The sequence below is a fragment of the Oryzias melastigma genome, linkage group LG9, assembly GCF_002922805.2.
Source record: "Oryzias melastigma strain HK-1 linkage group LG9, ASM292280v2, whole genome shotgun sequence".
NCBI lineage: Eukaryota > Metazoa > Chordata > Actinopteri > Beloniformes > Adrianichthyidae > Oryzias > Oryzias melastigma.
In genome coordinates, this window is record NC_050520.1 from 6,191,712 (window position 1) to 6,217,086 (window position 25,375).

Below are 25,375 nucleotides of genomic sequence, written 5' to 3' on the forward strand. Positions count from 1 at the left end.
ATATGATAACTTTGTGATTTGTAAATCTGATAATAGAAAATCTTTTCCATTTAGAATGTGTTAAAGTGTTGATGCTTAATAAAGAGAACACTTTGTATATATTTATTTGTTTGTTTTTGTTTGCTCGTTTGTTTGTTTGTTTGTTTAATTCAGTATAGTTTAGATTAAATGTATTTATTACCATTGGTAAATTTTTTACAAACAAGCCATGCGTGCAGTGTCAAAGCTGAGAGTTTATCTCCAAAACGGAGTTCATTATTTCAATGTTTTGTTTTTTTTTTACTTAATTTTGAAAAACTCCGAAAAGTAGGCTATTTTAAGATAATCAAAAATTGCTGCACATCAAATAAATATGCAGGAAGAAGTTAAAACTTTGTGGGAAACTTTAAGCAAAATATATTTCTGAGGGAAAAATGTCAATAGATTTGTTTGTTTACAAGATTTATTGACAAATCTGATAGCCAAAAAAAAAATCAGATTGTAATCTTTTTTGTGAACTACCTCATTATGAATTATTGTTAACGTAATGGTGAATAATTTAAAATATTTTTAGATTTTGTTTACTTCATCCACCATATTTCTTCTATAAATTATATTCGTTTTTGGCTTTTCTGTCCACATATTTTGGGCAAAACACATTCAGAGGGAGTTTTACTAAACTTAGCTCACTATATTTGTAATTTTAAATTTTAGTAAAGCTGATATACATCTAAAGTGATCCCAACTCCAATTATTAATCTGACAGCATTTTTTTTTTTTTTTAGATTAAACAAGCTTGTGTAGTAAGTTGGTCACGTGGGAACACAAACTCCAGGAGGTGAACAAAAGCCATATGGCTGAAAGGTTTGATAATTAATTCCTAAATGGGACATGTGCTTGTTTGGCCTCCGTTGCCATGGTGACAGGAGAAAGGTGAGCTGCGGGAGCGGGGAAGACCCCGGGAAAAGTGACGTCAGCACGCGGGACCCCCCTCTCCAGCCATGCAGCACGAAGCTGTTTGTCTGGAGGGCGACGCAGAAGCAGCCTCCAGAAATGGTGTCGTTCAGAAGAAAGGAGAGCTCCAAAGGCGGACAGATGAGCGGCGCAGTCCCCGCAGGAGAAGCCCTCACGCCAGCTCAGCAGAGGCGGACAGGCCGCCTCAGGAAACAGAAACTCAGGACATTCTTCAGTGACTCTGGATTCGAGGAAGATCTCCTACCATCTCCAAACTCCTCTAATTGTGGACTTGAAACCCACGAGTCTGGACAGCTTTCCAGCTGGTTCCTTCAGTATGGAGACGTTGGCTTCAAAATCCAGAGGGAGAAAGAAACGCAGCTTTTTCCTTGCAGCAGTTTGGCCCGTCAGCCACAAGTAGGCAAAGTTTATTATGTAAATTTAAAGCCACATAATATAAATATATGATTTACATGTCATTTGACATTGCACCTGACAAAACTGTCATATAAATAAAAATGCAAATAAAAGCATTTATTTTAAACATTTTGAGGCTTTAGGTCAGAACTTAACATTTCTATTTTTGCAGCTGACTGCAGAGGCCAGGTGTAAGCTGGTCAGCTGGCTCATTCCTGTCCACAAACATTTCCGCCTGTCCTTTGAGTGCTGCTGCCTGTCGGTGAACATCATGGACAGGTTCCTGGCATCCACTCCCATTGCTGCAGACTGCTTCCAGCTCCTGGGCGTCACAGCGCTCCTGTTGGCCAGTAAACTGGTCAGTCTTCTCTTTTGCATCAATCATTCTCCCGATTGTTTGGATTTCATGATTTAAGTTTCCTTGTTCTCTCTTCCAGGTGGAGATTGGCTCCCCGTCAGTCAACCACCTTCTGTCCTTGTGCTGTGATGCTTTCACTGAAGAGCAGCTCTACAATCTAGAACGCCTCATCCTCCTGCGCCTCAACTTCAACCTCACTGCTCCCACTCTGGCCTTTTTCCTGGACTATTTCACAAACTGCTTTGAGGCAATCCAGCTAAAAAACAACTGTCCTGGCACGTTAAAGACCACACACATCAGCAGCTTTGCACAAAAGGTGTGTGAGTTGACTCTGGCTGACTATACTTTCAATAAATACCCTCCATCTCTGACTGCTAGCTGTGCCATGAGACTCACCTGTGAGTTTCTGAAAACATATTTTGCTGAGAACTCCTCCACGCAGACCTCATGCAGATTCACCGATGAGGCCTGCACAGATTCCCTTCAGCCGTTTGAGTACATGGAACCTGACGACCGCGTGATGACCCACAACCTAATGGAAGAATGTCAGGAGAATATGAAGCTGTTGGTGTCTTTAAACCGGAATACAATGGATGGGATGTTAACTGTGTGAACAGTTCTCTATAATAAATGAAAAACAAAACTTCCTGTTATGATTACCTACCTATATGTTTACAGTAGTAATTATTAAATTTTTTAAAAGTTTTGTTACTTTTTGTTACATTAAACCTATTTTAAAATAGTGCAATTTCCTGTAAACTTCTCTATTTGTTGTACCTTTATCATGAAATAAATGATCAGAAAAATGAATTTGAGTTGACATTGTGACATTTTGTTTCTCAACAGCTGCTGTTGTTTAAAAAGGAAATATTTACACTTAAAAGGTTAGAATGACTAGATGTCATTAAAAGGTTTGAATCATTTTACTTTTTTAGGATCATTAAAGTAATGCATTTTCAAAATACAAATTAAAAGTTCTACTTCTATTTATTTGTTCTTTCACAAATCATATATCAATACAACATAATTCTAAATTTATTTATGCTTTAAACTAATTCATCCTTCTAGGACACGATACATTCTATCCCCAATAGGAACTGTTTGGCTTTTTTGTTCAGTATTTTCAAAGAAGTTTTTGGGGTAACACTTTAGATGAGGTGCTGCAAAACACTGAAAATATTGTTGACAACGTTATTTAATACATTTCTTAAGCTTGTAAGAAGTTTATTAATATGGTCTTTGTAGACAATATTTTCCCTTCAGAAGGTAATGAAACAACTAAGTATTCAATAAACCTTATTCAGCTTATTATGCTAACAAACGTCTTACTAAACACATTAATCATGTTTGTTAATGTGTTAATAAATCTTGATAAAGAATCTTATTATAAAGTGTTACCAGTTTTGTATTATATAGTTTGTTGTTTCTTTTTTCCAAACATATTTGCGCATTTTACGCACTGCCGTCCAGGAATTACGCACAGACTATTTGGTCCAAAGAAGACAAATGTAAAGGACGAAAGCTTGTTGATGTGAAAAGTTGGTGTTTTTCCATTCTTAAGGGACCCCACGATCGTGAGGCGTCTGCGCACCGATGTTGTATTTGGAGTCAGAGCGCAGGGAAACACCTGCTGCTGCCGCGCCGTTGCGCGCGGAATCTTTCGCACCTCAAGAAACCCCGTCTGCGCCACTTGAATCTCCGAGGACGCCGTGACTCCCTGGAGACCAGTGAGTGGATTTGATTGGGTCGGGCGTACGAAATGGCGGCAGAGAGACACACAAACCGGGAGGATGTGGATTATATGAGTTAGAAATCAAGTCATGTCGCTTCGGGTTTCTGGTCTTCTATGGAGATGTTGGGAGACAGATTTACTCCGCGCACTCACCCCAACCTAATGGGACAACTTGGAAAGAGAGTAGCTGTAAGCAAAGTCTCCTATTCTTGGACTTTGACAAAATGCTTGAAATGTTTCATGACGCAGTCTTCTTTCAGAATAAAATGCCGGTGCCACGAAGCAGCAGTCCGGTCAGCGTATACGTCGAGCTCCCAAGCATCGTCGATCAAGGTAAACTTCACACATGGAGCCAGACTTTTGTAGGTTTTCCTTTTCATTTCCTGTTCATTTGTGTGTTACAGCTTTTTCAACTATTTCGTGGGATGATTTGGAGGGTTGCTCCTCTGAGTCAAGACCAGATTCGCTCATCTCCCAGGTAAAGATAAAACCTTATAAAGTCGTGTGTTTTTAAACACTTTAAATAAAACTTGTTGTTCATCCCTCAGCTCCACTTCCTTTAGTTAATATTTGACTAAGTTGTGGAATCCCAACGCATTGGCTGAACCTCTAAAAGTTTATTTCCACATTGGCACAGTTTCGTGCGCGCACATTACGCACAGGTCTACAGCAAGTTGAAGCACAAATACTAAGTCTTACAGTTTACAAGTCTTACTGTCTCACTGGGTGAACCATTTTGGTGGAGATGTTTTGTTTTAAGACAACTAAAGATCTGTATGCATGTTTATATCTAGTTTTGTTTGACCACAGACGAATGAGTCTGATCCAGACGACCAGTTCCTTGGAGAATGTGCACTGGATTTAATAGCAGGTTTGAATAAAAAGTTTTGTGGAAATTCTGCTTGATATAAAAGTCTTCTAATCTCATGACTTCTGTCGGTTTATCTACTGTAGATGCTGCTATTTTGGAGAGCAGCCTATCTCCAGCAGATCTGGTTCAGTTTCAGGGATGCATCTTTCCTCCACTCACTCCTCAGAGGCAGCAGGAGATTTCCATAGAAACCGGAAACTTTCATGCTGAGGATGGAGCTTTTTACTGGGAGAACATGGCCGACTGTCACGGACAGGCACTGGGAAAGGCTATGGTTGTTAACAATGAGGTAAAACTTTGAGTAAAGGCCATTTTAAACTAATAAAACCGTTTTTTTTTTTTTTGTAAGTTGCTTCAAAAATGATTATTTTCCTTAGTGACAAACCTGTCACTGACATGCTATACTGATCAAAGCAAATTTGCTGCACATGTAGCAAGGACGAACTTCTAAACCTGACTTTATCACTGATTTTTCTTTGTTTCTGCAGCTTCACCAGACTTTTCACAAGCAACAGGAGGAGCTGGACAGCTTGGAAGAGAGGAACCTTCACCTCAAGGAGCTCGCCAGTCGAGCAAAGCACCTGTCTCTGGTGTTGGAGGTGAGATAATAACTGAAATAATAGAAATTTTATAATAAATCAATATATCTAACATGAACTTGTGCATCATTTCTACTAGAAACTGATGACAGTCAGAGAACTCCACATGGAAGAAGCGGTGACGCCGTGCATTGATGCCCCTCAGGGTTCCAGTAAGCGTCAGCGACTGAATGAAGATTCCTTTGATTCGGTGGAGGACATGCTGAGGGACATCAGCTCCCGCTGCAACGCTGTCCTGCTCACCAGCTCCACAGCACCAAGACTGCCACACCAATCAGAGGCCATACGCGTGTTCGGCTCCTTCTCAGGTATCCAGATGTCTACATTCAGCTCAGCTGTAGATGGAGCTCAGGCTGAAGAGTGCGTCTCCTCGTTCAAAACCTCCGTCAGAGAACACGGCACCATACGGACCAAAGTTTTTCCACACGGACACGCGTTCACCTCGAAGACCCAGCAGGGAGGATACCGCTTTCGCTGGGTACCAAACCACAGCTGAGCTTCTGTTAATGCTTAACTGTGAATCTATAGTCAAATCAGTAAATGATTAAATGATGCTTTTCTCAGGTAGCTTGAGGATCAGCCAGAGGTGGAACCTAACGATGGATTTATACTGCCTTCACTTGCCTTTACAATGTGATTTTCTACACAATTTAATTGTTGATTATTTTTTATACTTATGTTTGCCCTGAAAATAAATATATTTTTCAAGTTTGGAATAAAAGTTGATTTAATAGTTTGCACTGACTCTGATTTTTGATTCCAAAGTGTTTTCAAGTGAAATATCTCCTGTCGTGTGAGCGTTTAACAAATGTAACCCCTGACCTGCTCTGAGAATCAGACACTTCCTTTGCTTTTGTCTCTGTCAGAGAGGCTGTGTGCTCTGAGTGACGTCTGCATTAGAGACAACTCTCTTATTTATCCTTTTTTCAGACATTTAAACATTTTGTTTACTTGGATCACACGAGGTGTTGACGTCCGGCACTAGAGCGCAAACACTTCAGCTTTTTACAAAGAAGTGGGTAGAAAAGAAAAGTGTCTTCTTTCCTCTGAACCTTTTCAATGATTCTTTTTCTGAAGAATTGGAGTTTCACTTAAACTTTTTTTAGATTTTATTTAAAATTCTTATCTAACATACAGTAAATAACAAAATCAAGAAACTGTAAATATTTTTTTAAATAAAGCAGAAACTACAAAAATCAAAGTAACATAATGTTATTTTATAAAGCTGAGACATGATACGTTTTAACTGCTTTTTTGATAATATTGGAAGAAATTGTATTTGAATGAAGTTTGATTTTTACAATTCACTTAAAGAAATTTGGAGTTTTATTGCTAAATATATGGTTTTATGAAAACGCTATTTTGCTAACAATATAATATTTTGCTAAGAAAATCAGAAAATGTGTCAGTATTGGATATGGAAATATAAAAAATAATACAAAACCGCAACAGAAATAAAATTCTATAGGAAGATATGTGAAATTTAGAGTAATTAGTCATATAATGGATTGGAAAACATGCATACTTCCACATACAAATGCACTTAATTCATTTAATTCTTTTTCGCAAACACTACAATTAAACTCTTAAGTATTAGGTTTGTCAAAAAGGAGTTCAATAAATTGCTTGCAAGGGAGAGGCAGGAAGCAAATTTAAATAATTCCACTTAACTCTTTATTTTCTCTTCTCAATATCCAGTTCTTAACTTCTGATCGGTTATTTATACTTTCACAATTCAGATTCAGGTCATAAATGATAATAAATTACACGACAAAGATGAAGCACGAAGCATTAATTATGTAAGTAGGGTTATAATCATTTCTGAAATCATGATACCATATCCAGATCAAGTATATATATATAAAACCTTCTCTTCATGCCTGTTCTTGAGGAGGTTCTGATACCCCTCACATCAGTCAAGCTGCAGGAACCCTGAATGTTTTCTGGACTTGTTTCTGTTTTGCAGTATTTTGTGTTTTGTAGTATTTGGGCATCTGGGATCTGCCCTTTCGAGGAGGGGTACTGTGAGGATTGTGAACTTTGGTTTTTGTCTGTTATGTTACGGTACTTGGTATGGTTTACTGACTTCATCTGTCACACCAGTTTCAGGTTCATCATGATCACATGGGTCTTTCTGTCAGTTACTCTCAGTCTTTATAAATGCTTGGTTTTCAGTTCATTCTTGTCAAGTCATTTGCTCGGCTTGGTTACTCTTTTGTTTTTGTTGTTTTTGGCTCATTATTAAATGTTTATGTTTCTGTCACCTGGTCTCCTGCATATTAGGTCCAACACCACCAGTTCAGATAGATGGCATATCACTGTAAATACTGTTATTTAACAGTTAGACACATTTGTATTTTCTTAATATCTGGAATATATTAGAGTTATATTGTTCTACTTTTATGTACAGTATATACAAATCAAAATTTTTTTGTTTAAACTATTAAAATATGAAACCACACAAAAAAGGACTTTTTCTTTATTTTCAAAATGTTGGTGCTATTTTATTTTTATTTTCTCAAACTAGCACTTTAATCATAAAGTGTTTTCATTAGTAGACAATTAGTTACAAGGAAATTCTTGGTAAACAATAGCTTAATATATGTCTTCATAGTTCCTGATGACTCCCCCCTCCGTACAGACAAATGCTCCACAGCTGGTGGAGTGAATGAAGTACCATAATATAAGAAACCTGGGGGGCATTTAATGAGCTAAAGTCCTCAGGCAAAATCTTTCATGCTGCTGCATATAACTGGGTCTCCCAAAGGTTGTGTGTGGAAGGGAATCCAGCCTGAAACTCTGTCAAATCACCTTTTTCAAATCAGTGAAAGATGATTCCCTCTGGTGACCCCTGACAGGATAAACCAAAAGGTGAACAACTCTCTCTCTCTAATAAATATAAGAACTTCCACAAGTGATACGTTTATTTTAAATCCATTCAAGTATTATATGGATAGGAGAATTTATGATCTGACTGCAAAAGAGTGAACTTTCATCAAGTTAGAAAACTATCCTAAGCGCTAAGATCAAAAGTTTAAAGTAAATTGTTCACATAGACCTAATAACAACAACGACTATAATAATAATAATAATAATAATAATAATAATAATAATAATAATAATAATAATAATAATAATAATAATAATAATAATAATAATAATAAATCTTGGGAAAGTAGCTGATCATTTAACTTAAAGTTTTGCTTGAGAAATACAATAAAAATCCACATTGCATCACTTTAACCACAACAGCATTCTGTTAATACAAACTTTCACTCAAAAAACATTTTCTTTTTTTCAACCAGTTAAAACTAATACACAAAAGTTAGTCCACTTTTACCTCAAATTTTGGTTAAAAAAACAATCATTTCTTTTTTAATAATTATAATTATTAATTTCAGTTTTTAAAGTGTTTTAAACAACCATGTAAGTAAAATCAGTTGAGCCTTTTTTTTTAATCAAACGTCAGCGGATTTATTTATTTATTTTTCTATTAAGTCAAAAACACATTTAGTGCAACAAAGACAGAACCCCACAGCAGTTTATCAGAGGGAGGATTGAGGACAAATTCTACCGCTAAATCTACCGCCAAACTGCGGGAACCACGCAGAGGTGAAAAGAGAAACGAGCAAACACAAAGACTTTCTAATGGGACAGAAGCTCAAAGGAGGGAGGGACTGGGGCAGGTGTTATGACTCGGATTAATTTAGTCTTATTTTCATATTTCTACATTTTCTTAATGAAAGAAGTTATTTATGTCCAAATGTTTTTTTTACAGAAATCTGCAATTCTTTATTAAATCAATATTTGTCCTTTTTGTTTATTAAAAATATTTCGTTTAGAGAAAAAATAAGAAATATAAACTGGACACATTTTTTATTTTTATTTTAAATGATTAAGAGAGAGAAAAAAACAGATTTGTCTCGTGGGACAAAGAGCTCCAACCAAAAACTTATGATTTTCCTTCTTTTCATAATTATAACAGCTTATTATTATTATTATTATTACAAATAATTGGACAAGTGGCGCGCGCCTGCTCACGCGCTGTTTCACGCTGCAGTTTTTCTCTAAAGGTGAGAACTGTTTAGTGAGCGCGCGCGCAGCTTCAGATAAGACTTTTGAAATGACTGAACCTTCTGCTTTTATAAATACAAGTCTGTCACGTTAATGGAGATGGAGGGAAATCTAAAAAAGCAAATTAGATAATTGAATTATGTCATTTGATTTTAAAAAGAAAAGAAACGTTTTGAAATTATTGAATTTGGTGTCATTTTTCATGCTTGTGCTCTCATTTTTCTAGGTCTAAACATTTAGTCAACATTCAATTTTGTATTTAAAAATTGAAAGAACAGTATTGTAAAAAAAGAACTTTTATACCATTTCCATGTTTTTTTTTACATTTTCTTTTAATGTTTTATGATTATTTCTGTCCCACAAACAAATGGATTTAGATCTTTTTTAACTGCATGTTTTCAGCAGTTTCTCCATAAATGCCTTCATCAAACATCATCACTGCGTTCTTTGCTTTGTTTTAGAAATTGTCTCCAGTGGAAACAGACGCGGAAAACGTCACTGAACCGGAGCGGGAAAATGATCCCCAGCCTCCGAAAAAAAAAACAGAAAAAACTTGGAGGTGCAGCCAATAGCAGAGCAGAAAGCGGGGCTTCCCGCTCAACTGTCCGCCCCGCAGAGGTATTTATGCGGGAGGAGGCAGCAGGTGCAGCAGTTCACTGCATCACAGGGTCAGCATGACAGGAGAATTGAAGATGCAGCAGAAAAACTGGTGAGTAAACCGTCCTAAAGCTGACAAGAGTTGGTGTAAAGAAGGAATGTAAAGATTTATTTTAACTATTTCATTCATGTCATCATTTTTGGTTGAAGATCTGATTCACTGACCTAAAATTGACCCATCTATACCAAAACTTCCACCAGTGTGACTCATAATAAATACCCGGTACAGTGCTGGTGAAGTTTTCCACATTCCCGTATCCGTATAGGAACAGAAATCGATTCATTAATTAATCGTTAAACCCCTGAAGCGCATGAGTCACTTTTAATCTGTTGCTGCTGCTACCAGGTAACCAAGCTTCTAACTAAACACAACACTGTTCTCTAGCTTTTCACCTGCAGATCTCAAAATCTGAAAAGTAAAGACTGAATATTTTCTATTCAATCACCTGAGTTTGATCTGTTTTGTCTCATCAGGATGCAGAGAACTCCAGAAAAAAGGAGATTTGCTTCCTTTGAGGTACGAACAAACGGAGGCTCAAGCTAATTTACTACTGCAATTAATACTATACAAAAGTAATTAGATTACACATTTATATGTATTTTTTCTAATAAGACAACACATTTATAATAACTTCTTTAATACAGCAGACAATCCTAAATCTAAAGCAGCTGTTAACAGAAGAAACTCTATTATAGTTACATTATGGCTTTTCATATTTTACTACTTTAAAGTGTGTTTCCTTTAAATCTGTTCACTTAGACTCCATGTTTGTATTTTACTCTGCATAATCTCAACCCTACAAAATTAAAAAGCCTATTGATTTAAGAAAAAAAGTTTTATTTTCTGTCTTGATAATCTTATCACGACAATTTTTTGATAACAAAATTATCTTAGTTTGAAAAACTGACTAGAATTGTTTCTTTTGAATCAAAATTCCTGGTAAGATATATGTTTTTTTTGTTTTTTTTACCAGGAATAGGGAGATTTCTTATTTAAAGAAAATCCTCGAATGGGGGATTTTCAATTTTAAGAGGCCTCGCTGTTTTTGCATTGTATGTCCTATTTTTTTTGTCTTGTTTTAGGCTGATTAGCTTAACTTTTTTTTCAAAGCACAAAGGCCTCCTGTTCTTAATTGATTCTTCCTGTTTCACGTTTAGGCTGAATATTCCACTAATTTGAAGCATTGGGCGACACCTGCGGCTTCAGAATCACATGTGACTCATTTGTGTCTTCATTGGAGCTCTCTGGCTTTGAAGAAAAATGTTAACACTTTCAAAAAATCCTTTTGCTTGTAAAAATTTTGCTTAATTTCTTTCAGGTATTTTAAGTTTTTTCATCTATATTTAGATTTCTAACATGCAAAGTAATTGAGCAAAAATGATGGTAAAAGTTTTTATTTACTCTCAGAATGGTTTATTTTTTCAAAACATTTTTTATATTATTTCCAGGCATTTATTTTATAAAACTTTGAGTTACACCAATGTTATAATAGCCATAATTGATTGTAAAAAAAAATGGAGCATCAAAGCAACATTTGTAGAAAATACTGCTTGTATTTTTAATTCAAGTAAACCTGCTGCAGCAGGAGAATCTTATTAAACACCAGGCGTTATCTTATTTTGAAGGGAGCTTGAATGTGCTGCTGTCAAGAGTTAAACAAGCTTAAGTTGTTATTTGTAGAAAAAGACAACTACATTATATTTTAATTATTTTAAATATATGAAAAAAATGATAAACGTGACTTAATGGCCACAAAAACACAAATAAATGTTATTTTTCTGAACAGTGAAGTAGAACTCTCTTTGGATTTGGGCCTACATGCTCTCTTAGCATTGACTGAATTATTTAAACTGTTTATAATTATCTTTTTTTCACAGCAGTTGTCTTAAATGACAACAGCAGCTGAGAATGGACACTTTTCCCTTTTTTTAGATTTAAAAAGAGCCAGGAAATTCATAGTTCATCACTTTGCATCTAAAATACTTTCTTAGAGGTAGGTTCCATCTTTTCCTGCCTCCACTTCTAAACCATAAATTACATTAATGTAAGTAATGTAATGTAATTATTTTACTATACTAGCCCTCGTCTTAATCTAAAATGCCCTCTGAAACATTTGTAGTCAAAGAATAAGTATGAATTCTGCAGAAAATATAATGAAGGTATGCTAAAATGGGAAGTACTTTCATTCTCATTAACATTTTAAGGGATTACTTTTGGTTTTAACTTATTCTGTTACTGAACTGCCGTCCTCATCGCTACCACGACTCAAAGTTATGTTGGTTTTAGAAGTGGTGACTGGTGGTGAGGCAGTGCAATGTTAGCTGGCATGTCATCTTTAGTCAGCTCACACTGCTCTGCTGCTTCAACAGTCACATTTTGCCCGACAGAAGGTCTGATTTTTTATTTTTATTTTTTTGGGACATCTAAGCTCAGAAGAGTGTCTGTTGGGTGACTGGGAGGCAGTGTCTCGTTAGCTGGATGTTTTTTCCAGGTGCCAGCTCACCTGCCGCTGCCCTCCAGCTGCTCATTCTACCCACCAAACCAAAATAGAAATGTGTTTTGGGCTTTACATTTGTAATAAAAACGTAATCAAAGAATGATTACTTGTTCCCGTTACAACAGAAAATTATTAGTTTACATGATTTAAGCCGGGGCCAAAATCCAAAACACACCTTAGGTCGTGGGCCTAACAGGATAAACATTTATTAAACACTCTAAAACTGCATTTTAAAAAATTAAAACTATAACTTTTAAACATAATTATGAGCTAGATATATAGCATTACCTGCGATAATGCTAGTGTGAATGCTGTAAGCTGAATTTGAAGATGCTAGTGCTGATAGCTGAAGATCCTGAAATTGATCGCTAAAAATACTGAAGCTGAAATTACTGAAGTTAATAGCTGAAAATGCTAAAGTTAATATCCATCAAAAACATTTGCTAAATGGTAAATTAGCTAAAAGAAAAAAAAAACAAACCTTAGGTTAGTCAAAACAGCTAGCGTGTAGCTGAAAAAATAGCTAAATTTCAAAATAACCTTAAAAAACTGAAACAAGCCTAAATTAGCCAAAACAGCTAGCTTGTAGCTGAAATATTTGCTAAACTCCAAAGTAGCCTAAAACAATCTTAGTAATTGCCAAAATAGTCCAAAAGGCTAACAGAATGACAATTTTTAAAACTTTAAGTCCATAACTTTTTACATAATTATGAATAATAAAAATGCAGGAATATTATCCCAGAATAAATCAACTTAAACCTTTAATAACTTTTGAAATTTTACCCTCCATAAAAATATATTTTTTAAAAATTATACAAGTTTAAAAAAGGTCGCAAGATAACATCGGGCCATTAATAACAATAAAATAAAAAGATCTGGAGGGCCGAATATAATTACCTGGAGGGCCAGATCCGGCCCCTGGGCCTTGACTTTGACAGGTGATTTAAACAAACCAATATACCAGTAAGTGTCATCATGAGAAAGAGATTTTAATGTAAACTTTGGAAAATAAAAGAGAAATGTAACAGGTAAACTTTTCAAACAGGAATGATTCATTGAGCTGCAGTGACGACCTGGTTTCATTCCCTCTCTGTCCAGCCTCTCGCCTGCAGCTGACATTAGTGGCTAATCCTGAGCGTTGACTGGATGGCTCATCTCCTCATCTCACTCACTGCTACAGGTCGATTACTCCTGACAGTCAGAAACCTAAACCGTCAGGAGGCAGCAGTCCAGTTTGAGATCCATCATAGCTCCGCTCGTTTCTTTAGGATGATCTGTCGGACCAGCGATACGGCTTCTTGTCGAATGCTCTCCGTGGGCTCGTCTGTTCTCCAGAACCGGACGACTTTGCCTTCTGGATCAACCAGAAACTTCCAGAAATTCCATTTGGGAAATTTTTGCACAGAATCTAAAAAGAAAAAAAAAAAACAAGAAAAAGTAATATAGCCATAAAGTCAGTAGTGCACTTATTTGTTTTAAGTATTGATAATCTGATTTATTAGTTTACAAGTTATATTAGAGGCAGACATACTTCTACAAGAAAAAAAAAAGAAATATAAACTGGAATAAAAAAAGAATCTCAAGATGTACAGGAGTTGAAAATAAGACTACAGAGATGATATAACATCTTTTTACTGTAAATTTCCAACAAAGCTTGATTGCTTCATCTTTGAGTTCTGCTGGTGATTTAATCTTAGCTTATCTTTAGTAATTGATTAGAGGAGATTTGGTCCTTTTACACTTTTGTATATGTTTTTTTGTTTTTAAATGTGAAGCGCTCCAAGTTGCATAAGGTATGAGAAGCGCTTTTTATAAAAAAAAATGTTTTATAAAGTTTGATTTGATAATATATTTATTACCCTTTGGCACTCTATTTTCTTAATGAAATGGGATTTATTTTTGGTGAGTTATCTTCCTCCCTGGAAGAGAGATGCGTCGACCGAATTTTGCCACAAAATGAACTCATCAGTTATCATGATGGGATAAACGCATATTTCCGATTTTCTCCTTTAAACGCCGGGTCAGCTGCTATGATTTTTGGAACTAATGCCCGAGCTACTAAAAGTAGATATACAGTATTATGCAGATAAAATTAAAATGTTTTGCTGAAAGTGAGTGTGTGTTTTAGCCTGGGGGCAGTGCTGGCAGTACAGACTCTACCTGGAAGGGGCTGTTCCTCACTTTGTGACATCACAATGTGAGAACCCAGTCGTTTTTTTTTTATTTCTAAGGGGCTGGTGATCAGAAAGCAAAGCTTTAGAGGAATGATCAGAGATGTATGAGCGAAATACAACTTTTGCGGTTGTTTTTTGACATAAATTAACATTATAATACACTTAAAAGGTCAAAAACGTTGATTCTGCATGAAATAGTGTAGGTTCTTTAAGTAATAAAAAACCCTTTAAAATCATATTGATTTCAATTTGCTTTTTTTCGCCTGTCATGGTTGTCACTAGTGAAAATTGCAAAGAAAAGCAGTTTAATTAAAGTTTGTTATGATAATTTTTAAGAGGACTTATTTTTTGGTGTGTTCTGTGCAGCTAAAAAAAACTTTATTTGTATTGTCAAATTTGCAACATTTCATAAATAAATACACAAATAAAATGTAATCCGTGAATTATTTTCTTTTTTTTTTTTAAAGTCGAGTTAGATTATTAACGTGTTATTGCAAATTAGGAAAACTTAATGCACACATTTGGAGTTTATAACTTAACTTTTCTAGTTAAAATCAAATATCTGCATGTTTTAATCAAAAATATTGGTATTTTTACTGAAAGTTTGGATGGGAACACCGACCTGTGAGGAATTTGAAGGCGGGTTCCGCTTCCGAACCAAAAGTTTTGATCTTGCTGAAGAACGGGAAGGTGAGGCCGTAGGTGTTCCTGGCGAACGCCTCGATGTCCCGACTCAGGCCCAGTTCTGTCTTCCCGAACTGGCCGCACGGGAAGGCCAGGACGTTGAAGTGAGAGGTGCCCAGCTCCCGGTGGAGCTCCTGCAGGAACCTGAAGTTCGCCTCCGTGTGCTCGCAGTGACTCGCCACGTTTACAACCAGCGACGCCTGAGCGGAGAGAGACAGACAGCAGCCGCACCGTTAAATCACAGCCCCGCCACCAACACGACCACTGCAGACGACACACGCAAACTTCATACAAGTTTGCGGGGTTTCACCGCAAGCTTTGCTGATGATGTGGACATACTTTTCCTCGGTACTTCTCCAGGGAAACCGTCCTCCCTTTGGCGTCTTTGACCTCGAAAGAATAAAAATCGCTGGGTTTTCTGGGTTTTATTAGCTGGGTATGTAGAAGGAATAAACACCCTGCTCCGACTGTCATGCTCAACAAAACTCTAAACATTTTTGCTTTACGGATGGAGGACTTGGTGGGGTATCCTCCTAGCTCCTCCATTTTGGAGGTGGAAGTGAGTTTTTTCTACAAGTTCTGAGGAAAGGAGGATCCGTCTGGCTAGCTGGCAAAAACTACGACGACACCGGAAAGCCAATTCCTTCAAAATAAAGACTAATTTCAATGTCGGAAATGCAATTCCTTCAAAATAAAAAAGAAATGTCCAGATTTTGTTTTTAAATGTTGCAGCGGTCTGCAACCTTCAACGTTTAAAGAGCAACTCGAGTCAATTTCTCAACGACTACAACCCTTAAATCACACTTTAGAAAAACAAGACACTGCATGCACTAATATTTAATTGTTGTATTTTGGTATAAATAAAACACAAACAAATAAACTATTAAACAATTTTTGACAGAAGTTCACATGAAGTCCTTTCAAAAATAAAAGGACTTATTTTGCCTTTTGTGGTGCATCATAGACAGAAATCCAATTAACTACATTTAAATTAGACATTAAGTTACTTTTATCATATTTTTCTAACAATGTGGTTCACTTAAAATCATTGTATTTGTTCAAACAATGTATTCTGGTTGTACTTACTGACCACCACTTGATTTTAAAAAATCTGTTCGACTTTGTTAAACCCAAACTGCTTGTTGGAGCATTACAGCTACCATGGTAAGGAGCCTCACAGAGTGATAGATTACTTTCTTTTGTGTGTACTTTACTACTTACTTTTTATTTTACAGTTACTTTAGAAATATTAAAAATGCAACTTCTCTGGGTATGTGTAATGTTATATTGTTGTATATTTTCGAGCAATTCTACGACATTGTAAGGTGTTACTCTACATTTTAGGATAAGCCAAAAATGAAACATAAACTATCATTATTAGAAATAGTCTTTGTTGAATTTTTTAAAACGTAAAATTCAGTTTTTGCAGTGCAACTCTACTAAAGTGAACACTTGTTTTTAAAGTTCCTGTTGGCAAAGTGGACATTTTGTTAGTTTTCTTAGCAAAATTGTTTTTTTTTTTTTAGAAAGATAGGCCTTTATTGCCATTGTCACAGGACAAAGAAATTGGAGCAACCGTTGTTTGAGGTTTTAAATGTATGAATTTGATGATTTGTTATGCACTGTAATGTTTTTAAATAAATATCCTTTTCAGGGACAAAGTTTTGTCAATGAAGTCACATACAAGCGTTTCAAGAACGGGATCATCCAGAAAAGTTCCAGACAAGCTCCTGCTGCGAGTACACCGATGGCCTCTGGGGGGCAGTGTGACCCCAGGCGTGACCTTGATGCAGTCTGTCAGAGGCTGGACCTAGAAGATCCACAGACCCACCAGGAACCAGAAGATGAAGTCCAGCTGGGAAATGATCTCGGTATTGTGTATATCACACTTGATTTTCTTGTGTTGTTTCTTTCTGTGACATAAAAATGTCCTGCTTCATGGTCATGCATATCAGGCAAAGTTTTAACGGTATAAATTCTAAATTAAGGAAAAAAACGACAAATGCTGTTTATTCATACTTTTTAAAATTTCTTTTTTAATTTTTAAATTACTTGTCAGATAATTTTGGGAACTATTATATATTTACAGATACATCTTTTTGAGTCCTAGCTTCACTTAAATGGCGTTTTTGTCATTCATTCATAAAATACTTTTGTTTTTGAATATAAAGTGTTCTATTAAAGAAGATTGTTTAGCCTCCAAAAGCATAAATATACAATTTAAGAACGAGAGATTGAAAATTCAGACGATTTTCTGTAAAAATTTACAACTTTATTTTCATAATTATCATGTTAGTCTCACTATGTGCTGATTACATTTTTGTTTTGATTTCAGATTCTATTCAATGAATTCTGATTTTACATAAAAGTACCTAAATTCAACCATTTATCTTTGACATTCTGACTGATTTCTCTACATTTGAACTCATTGAGTTTTGACTTATTCTAAAAATTTTATATCCTTATTCTGACTTTGATCTTAAAATTTTGACCTCAATTAGGAGTGATTTATTTGTGTATGCAATTAAAAAATCCTCTTTACCTCTTAAAGCTATTTGCAGTTGTACATTTGATTTTTTTTTTTACTTTTAGTTTTTCCTCTAACAAAGTTGCATGTTTAAAATTTTAACTTTATTTCTGGAATTCTTCATTTAAATCTAAATCTACCAGAGGGAAAAAAAAATCTAAATTATCTAATGTAGAAAATAAACTTCCATCAGATTGAAACCTCTTTTACACCCTTTTTCTTTTGAATACATTTAATCAAATCAAAATATGTCTTATAGAAATCGGTTATGAAATTTCTTGTAAATGAAAATATTTATTTTTTGAAACAGGAATTCCAAAAGTGGGAGACTTCAGGGAGGCACTCGTAGTATCAAACCGATCAAGTAAGCCTTCTCCCAAAAGCAGAGAGAAGCCAAACAAAGGAAACTCCACAGAACAGGTTTGCAGCAAGTCACATGACTTTTTCTGTATTTTCAAACAGAATCAACTGAAATCTATGCAAATTTATATTACAAAATAAGAAACATTGTCATCATACATTGGTAACTGTGAGCAGGAATAGTTTTTTTCTATTAACTCTTACGTATCCTGAAGAGTCCTATTGACCAAAGTGCAGAAGCTCTATTGTGCAAATGCAATTTTAAGATCCAGTACAGGTTTAATAAAGAAACTTCTGTTTGTGACAGACAATTCTCCATTTTATGATTGCAAAGGCAAAAAAAAAAAAAAAAAAAAAAAAAATCAGAAAATACACAGAATACTCTGAAAAGCTAAGTACATTCTGCAGTATTCTCCTAAGGACTCACCAAGGCTTCACCTCCTCATTGAGCTCACATCTAGGAACAATTGAGTTGATCAGTGTGAAATCTGTGAAGCATATTTATGTACTCTGGGAGGAAGTCAGAGTGCAGAATGCATCAGATTTTTTTTTTTTTATCTTTGGTGTTTATAGAGAGTGACGTTGGCGTGGAGAGCAGCTGATCAAAACTGGAGCTCCAAACCCTCAGGTACAGCGTGAAAGGTACAGCAGTAGCTTCTGACTGGCAAGTGAAGGGACACTTTACCCTTATTTAGACAAATGAAACTCTTGTTTAGGGCAACATGTTTTAGCTAAGAGCCTATGAAGATGATTTAATGAAAGTTTACTTTGCATGATTTTCTTAGTAGTGATGAGTCAAACGCTTTAAAGCGTATTCAGCTGATTCTGCACCGTTTACTTATTATGTCTCCTCTATGCATGCTTAAAAGCAGTTATTCCAATAAATGCTACTTAAACTGAAGTCTTAGTTATTGTGTGTATCTTTTATTGAAGGGTCAGATACTAAAAAGCAAGACTTGCAACCTTTTGCAGTTCTGAAGAAAGACCGTCTAAGTCACCAGAGGAAATTGGTGATGATGTTGGGAGCACCATCACTGCGGAACGACTACTGTAAGAGAAGATGTGATTTTTACAAACGTGCATGACTTCAAATGTCTTTTTGTGTCTTTGTTAAAGAATGACTCAACAATTAACATAAAAAAAATTAATTAATTACAGAAAATATTCTATGGTTCAGACAAATTGGTCAATTGTACGTGTTTGTATAGAGAGAAAATGGTTTAATTGGATTTGTGTGCGTGTGTAATTCTTGATTTGTAACATGTGTCTGCATGTTTGTGTGTAACTTTAGATTTGTGTGCACAATTCTTGATTTGTAACTCATACAATACATTTTGTTTGTAACTGTATGCACTTCCAACTGCATATACACACAAACAAAAATGATAAAATAAAAAAAATTAAAAAATTTACATAAACACACCTTAAAATGACAACAGCTTAAGACTAACTACACACACAAATCTTTAAAAAGTATCCACCAGTTCCCTGATGTGAGACTCTTTTCACGTCTCCAAGTTTCGTATGTAAATGATGCGTTTAAATGCTGCTTTATAGTTTCATAGTTTTCTTATCAGCTGCACAGAATTGCGAATAACTCACGCTCAAAAATCCAAACCTATGCACAAACATGCAGACACAAGTTACAAATCAAGAATTACGCACACACAAATTGGACTGAACTATTTTCTCTCCATATTTTTTAGTTTTTACAGATCACAACAAGACATTTTAAATGCTGTTCTGAGAGAAATCAACAAAAAAGGAAGTTGAAACTTCATATTTTGATCTGTTTTTAGTAGGAATATATTGTTGAAAAGATATTCTAGTGATTAACTAAAATATTGCATTCAAATCCACCAATTCAGGGAATGAAGAGGAAATGGAGGGAAAATTGGGACACTTTGTTAAAGAAAACTCCTAATTAAAACAAAACAAACTTTAGATGAGCATAGAAAAATATATATTTCCTTACTTCTAACAAAGTTTGATTCATCTATTTGTCTTCTGTCTATCTAACAATTACTAATCTACAGTCCATCCATACTTTAGAAGCACTCAGTCTGGTTCTCTCCTCGTCTGGTTCTTGTCTTTCAGACTCTGATCTTCTCGACTGTAGTGAGAGTGGAATGATTGCGTTAGCGCTGGGCTCCTCTGTTTATCTTTGGGATTCAGAAACTCAGGCTCTAGTGGGAGTTTTGGAGCCGTTTCCAGCTCCAGATCAACCGCGCTCTGAGACTCTGTCCATCTCACGTCTGTGCTGGAGCGGAGACGGCAGAATGCTCTGTATTGGCAACAGAAGGGGGGAGGTTCAGGTACAACATCCACTACAAACAAACTACAGAACTTAGATAAGTGATTAAAAGTGATTTACATGAATCTAGATGTCTACAGGTGGATGCATCAGAATGGAGCAGAGCAAGGAGTTTGCTCACAACAATTTGAATTCAGGAATATTCAGAAATACAACTTTAAGCTTCATTTTCTATATATATGTCCTCCATCTTCAGAAACTTGATACAAAAACATGTTATAAACAGCAAAAACACCTTTTTCATTGGAGTGGTTCTTTAAATGACATTTTGTGTCTTTGTGTTTTCCTTTGGCCCTCAGTTATGGGATGTTGACCATATGCAGAACCTGAGATCTCTGCAGTCACACTTTTCTGCAGTCGCAGCTCTCTCCTGGAAACAGGAAGTACTCAGCAGGTGCCGTCAGATTCACTGAATCAATAACTAACCATCTTGAACAGTAAGTACAACATAAAACCAGAGTATGAACTCTCGTGTGTTTACCATCTCACAGCGGCTCTGTTCTCGGACACGTCCACCACACAGATGCTCGGGCTCCTGCTTCGCTGGTCGGTGCTGCTGATCTGCAAGAGGAGATCTGCAGCCTGCAGTGGTCTCCAGGAGAAGAATGGATGGCGAGCGGCTCCACAAAGGGCCTCCTTCATATTTGGGGCAGTGATATTGCAGGAATTAAAAAATCTTCTCAGGCTATTGAGAGGATGAGGCAGCCCAGTGCTATTAAGGTGGATGAAACCAGAACTTCATATTTTTATACCTGCTGTGAATCTGGATCAGTGTGAATTAATCTATCGTGGCATTACAAAAATCTATGGCTATGTCTGAATTCTCTCCCTACTCACTATATAGAGCGTTTGCCATTTTCTAGTACTGTCCGAATCTACTAATTCCAAAGAAAAGTGAACGAGAAATTTCCCAGAAGTCTTTGCGAAAAACTAGCGTGCATCGATGCTCACTACATTACCGAATATAGACCACAATGCACTGTGGTCGAACAATTTAGAAGAAAAAAACATGTTTAAACGTAATTTTTGAATAAACCATCCACATTTTCATCATCAGAACACAGTGGAGTCATAAATAAACGTCATGAAATGTTCGTATTGATTTGATTTTCACTTTGTGAAATTGGTGACGTCATATTCAGCGTTCAGAAAAACGAAAGAAAAGTAGTGAGCATCATGTTTAAATTGACTTTAAATTCCAGGACACTAAATAGTCCTGCACTATATAGATTTTTAGTAGTCAGGGATTAGGGTAGAAATTCAGACATAGCCAATATTTATTTAATTTAGTCAAATCAAAACGGATTTTAAGATAGAAATGCTATATTTTGATTTGTTTGTAAGTTTAACCTGATAAACTTTAATGCAAATGCTCGATTTGGCATTTAGTAAATGTTTAAAGATCTCTGTAAATGTGAAAAATTAACCTTTGTTTTTAAGTTGGAGCATGAGCCTAATATTTTATTTAATCACTTTGCTGTTTATGAAATATAATTATTTTTGAACAAAGATCCATTAGATGTTAAAAACATCCTGCAAGTTAAAAGTACATTTAAAATCACAATTAATTTCATATTATTTGTTAGAAATGGTAAATTTGGTGATTTTCACAGTCACCTGATGAAGACATCCACTATATTGTGTTCTTTGTGTCTTCAGGCGATGGGGTGGTGTCCATGGCAGAGAGGGGTGATAGCTACAGGCGGAGGTTGGAAGGATGGAGAACTCAGAATTTGGGATGCACAGTTGGGGACCTGTTTGAATTCTGTCAGCACAAACTCACAGGTACAGCTCCACGATCCAGGATCAGTCATTTATTCCTGAACGATACACTCCTTCATGGCTTCACTTGCAGATCTGTTCTCTTCGATGGGCTGGAAAGAAGAGATATCTCATAACTAGTCATGGACTTCCTCATAACTCGGTCTACTCGTGGACTTGGAAGTTTCCCGACCTCACTCGACTCCATCAGCTTGCAGGTTATAAACGGCAAATTTGTGAAATATTCAATAACATTGTAGCAGTTAAAAAAAAGGTTCAGCTTCAGCCCTGGTTGAAGCATCAACTGGGTCATTTCTGAATAGTTTGCATGTTCTCCTTGTACATGTGTGGGTTTTCTCAAGGAGTTTCCTCCCACAATTAAAAAACATGCCTCATAGGCTAACTGGTATATCTATATATCTAGATATGGTGTGCATGTGAGTGTGTGGCCTTGCTGACTTGTTGAGTGTGTACCACACCTTCAACCCCCATGACTCTAAAAGGGATACAGCAGGTTCTGAAACTGGATGGATGAATTTTTCAATGCATTTTTCCTCAAATTTGGCAGGTTAATAGTTTTCTAGCTGCAGTGAAGAAAAATAAATAAACAAAAAAACTTGATCCATGGATCCTCAATAAGGATGAGTGATATCACATTGGCTAAGTTGTATCCAGATTGTTTTCTTCTGTTATTTGACTCCCTGTTCTGCTAAAAGCTGAATTTTTCATCCGTCTGTCTATCTTCTAAAACCGCTTTAGTCCCTTTGGGTTCATGGGTTTGCTGGAACCTATAAAGGGTGAAGGTGAACAAATTGACACTCCATTGTAGGGCCATACAGCGGTCACACCTAAGGGGCCATTTAGAATCACTAATTAACCAGGAAAGAGCATCTATGGGCCTTTATAGACGATGTATTCCATGATTATCAGACATCCAACCCCTACTCATGACTGACTACCTGTTTTTAGGAGTGTCCAACCGATTAGAATATGCACAAGCATGGTATGTTGGAAACATGTAGGAATGAGGCCTTAACTTGAACAACCCTGAGTTAACTTATGAGGTTTTTTTTGTCTGTGGAAAGGAGCCGAAGTGCCTAGACAAAACCTATACATGGACAGGGAGAACATGCACACTCCATACAGAGAAAAACCCAACTAGAACTTGAATCAGAGCCAACTCACTGTGAGGCAAAACCACTGCACCACCGTGCAGCCATAGTAAAAAAAAAAATCATTATTTGAAGCCAGGTTTTGTTTCAGTTGCTTATTTTTAAAAACACCAGTTTTGAAAATGTAGTTGTTCGACTGGCTCCAGATATTTCAATCAGAAAGAAATGGAAAATGTTAATCAATTTGCATCTGAATAAATAAACTTATTAGGAATGAAAGCGGTAAAGGCCTCATCACCCTGACTCAGTCCAGTTTCTTTTCAGGTCATTCTGATCGAGTTCTGCACGTGGCCATAAACCCTGATAACACTCACCTCTTCTCTGCTGGAGCAGACCAGCGCCTCCACATCTGGGATCTGTAGTTCTCCACAGCTTTCAATGCTGATTTTAGAGTTACAGTCAAACTGTAGTTATGAGGCCAGACCAAACCCATCTTTTACAGAGAGCATATTTTTTTAATCTACGTCAATATGAGCCAAATGCAAATTTAAGATATTGTTTTATTTTATTCTTTTGTAAAGTAGCCGTCCAGTAGACTTTTTTTATTTTAGTGTTAAAAGTCAAAGTGTTTTTTTAGAAAACTAAGAAAAGAATCATGGGATCTGTAAAAATTGAGATATATCACATATTCTAGAAAATATTTCCAAAAATATTTTTTCAACAAAATTTAATGGCTTCTAAAACTATTTTTTTTCTTTATTTATTATGTTTTTTTTTTAAATCCTCGTGAAACCTCCTTAACCTTGTTTAGTTCCTTTATTATTTTGCATTTTACAAACGAGTTTATGTAGTTTTTGTGTCTGAGAATGTGGGTTTTAACCCCCTTCAGAAAGTTCATGCATTCTGTCTCAGTTTCACGTCTCGTTATATTGTCCGTCTTAGTGATGAAGCTGTGGAAGGTTTTTTCTTTCCTTTATGTTGCACTTGGTTTTCTTGTATCATGTTTTTTTGTCTTTGAGCCTGTGCATCATCTGTGTTGACCTTTTGTTTGCTTATACTCAACCAATTGCTGAAGCTAAAAGAAAGTGTTTTTGATGGATCCAAAGACAGTCTAACTTTAACTGGACTGTCTGCATTTATGCAGGTGAGACTGTACAATTAAGGTAAAAACATGAAAATTTCTGGAAAAAATTATAGATACCCAGCCATACAACTTTTAAAATAGTGTGTAAAAAGTGATGTATCAAATCTTGTCAAATAGACATGATAGAAAAAAAAACAATTGATTTACAAGTTTCCATTTTTTGTGGACGAGACCTTTGTAAATGCAGAGCTACACTAAGGCAAACATAATATGTGCTTGCAAAAGCTCATATATGAAAAAAAGATGGTGTGGGTAACAGCCCAGAGACCACAAAAATCAACACATTCTCATTCAAAGGCCCAGTTTAGCCCCTTTACACGACTCCTAACCATAGAATTATACTATATATTATAAATTATACTATATTATAAATATAGCCAGCGATCTTTTAATTATGACAAAATAAAAAGAAAATTTTCTTGGACCACGTTTGTGCAGAGCAGCAGGAGTTCTTTAGAGATTCCCTGCTGAGTTGTTGATAAGGAATTAAGCCTCCGCTGATATTCCACAATCGCTTTGTTTACTCTCTTGCTAGCTTACAGGCCCTTAAATCTCCAAGCTAACATTAACGGTGAAAGAATAATGGTGAGTAATATCAAAACTATCCAGCAGTACAGTTTTGAGCCAGAGGGCATCTCAGATGAGGAAAATGAAGACTTTAATGGATCTATTTGTCTGAAGTGGATGAATCAGAATGGAGCAGAGCAAGGAGACTAGCCCTCCCATTTTACTTGCTTGTTGCATCAAAAAAGTTTTTTTTTAAAGCAGCAATTTTGTCATCTGCTCCTGATTCATTTTGATTTGAATAAATAAATACTCAGAAATGCAGTTTTAATTCTAACTTTTTTAATTGTTCTTTATAGTGAAAAAAAGCTAAAAGAACATGTTTAAAATAAAATCTGATGTCATGCAAGATGCCACTCTGTGCTTCCAGGTCAAATTATGTACCATTTCAAAACAACGTGATAAAGATCAAAAGTGAAATTAGAATGTTTAGCTAAAAACTATAGCTGGGTTAGAAAATTAAAAGGAGGTTGTAAAAATGCTGGTTTACCAAATACAAAAGTCAATTTATGACCAGATTTAAGGTTAATGTGAGTTTGGAACTGCCTTTATTACACATTTGAGAACAAGAGCAGCAATTTACTATTTTTTTTAAT

The 25,375-nt window shown here is 35.8% G+C and overlaps 4 protein-coding genes and 2 long non-coding RNA genes across 7 annotated transcripts; 5 read left to right on the forward strand and 1 right to left on the reverse strand.

Annotated features, from left to right (window-relative positions):
- The first annotated feature begins 798 nt into the window (after positions 1-798).
- On the forward strand, positions 799-2,518 carry LOC112148556 (cyclin-O). 2 transcript variants are annotated; one of them, XM_024275764.1, is made up of 4 exons: positions 799-1,350; positions 1,523-1,708; positions 1,788-2,024; positions 2,151-2,518. In XM_024275764.1, the coding sequence occupies exons 1-4, from the start codon at positions 871-873 to the stop codon at positions 2,319-2,321; spliced, it is 1,074 nt and encodes a 357-aa protein (XP_024131532.1). In that variant the 5' UTR covers positions 799-870; the 3' UTR covers positions 2,322-2,518. The 2 variants fall into 2 exon arrangements, with proteins under 2 accessions (XP_024131532.1, XP_024131531.1); XM_024275763.2 differs by having other exon boundaries at positions 1,788-2,518.
- Positions 2,519-3,377: 859 nt separating this feature from the next.
- LOC118599137 lies at positions 3,378-3,918 on the forward strand. Its single transcript, XR_004948430.1, has 3 exons — positions 3,378-3,629; positions 3,701-3,773; positions 3,845-3,918. It is a non-coding gene; the product is annotated as an uncharacterized LOC118599137 (long non-coding RNA).
- Positions 3,919-4,300: 382 nt separating this feature from the next.
- On the forward strand, positions 4,301-5,590 carry LOC112148101 (multicilin). The gene is made up of 3 exons (XM_036213443.1): positions 4,301-4,600; positions 4,800-4,910; positions 4,990-5,590. The coding sequence occupies exons 1-3, from the start codon at positions 4,367-4,369 to the stop codon at positions 5,404-5,406; spliced, it is 762 nt and encodes a 253-aa protein (XP_036069336.1). The 5' UTR covers positions 4,301-4,366; the 3' UTR covers positions 5,407-5,590.
- Positions 5,591-9,092: 3,502 nt separating this feature from the next.
- Positions 9,093-11,003, forward strand: LOC112147940. Its single transcript, XR_002919555.2, has 3 exons — positions 9,093-9,693; positions 10,116-10,158; positions 10,800-11,003. It is a non-coding gene; the product is annotated as an uncharacterized LOC112147940 (long non-coding RNA).
- A 2,104-nt stretch (positions 11,004-13,107) lies between these two features.
- Positions 13,108-15,772, reverse strand: gpx8 (glutathione peroxidase 8 (putative)). The gene is made up of 3 exons (XM_024275656.2): positions 15,337-15,772; positions 14,936-15,197; positions 13,108-13,547 (listed from the first exon to the last, which is right to left on the reverse strand). Exons 1-3 carry the CDS (start codon positions 15,541-15,543, stop codon positions 13,384-13,386), a joined length of 633 nt encoding a protein of 210 aa, XP_024131424.1. The 5' UTR covers positions 15,544-15,772; the 3' UTR covers positions 13,108-13,383.
- Positions 15,773-18,900: 3,128 nt separating this feature from the next.
- On the forward strand, positions 18,901-24,289 carry LOC112148902 (cell division cycle protein 20 homolog B). Its single transcript, XM_024276321.2, has 7 exons — positions 18,901-18,934; positions 19,982-20,199; positions 20,498-20,592; positions 20,690-20,918; positions 21,858-21,983; positions 22,054-22,187; positions 23,343-24,289. Exons 1-7 carry the CDS (start codon positions 18,901-18,903, stop codon positions 23,491-23,493), a joined length of 987 nt encoding a protein of 328 aa, XP_024132089.2. The 3' UTR covers positions 23,494-24,289.
- The last annotated feature ends 1,086 nt before the right edge of the window (positions 24,290-25,375 follow it).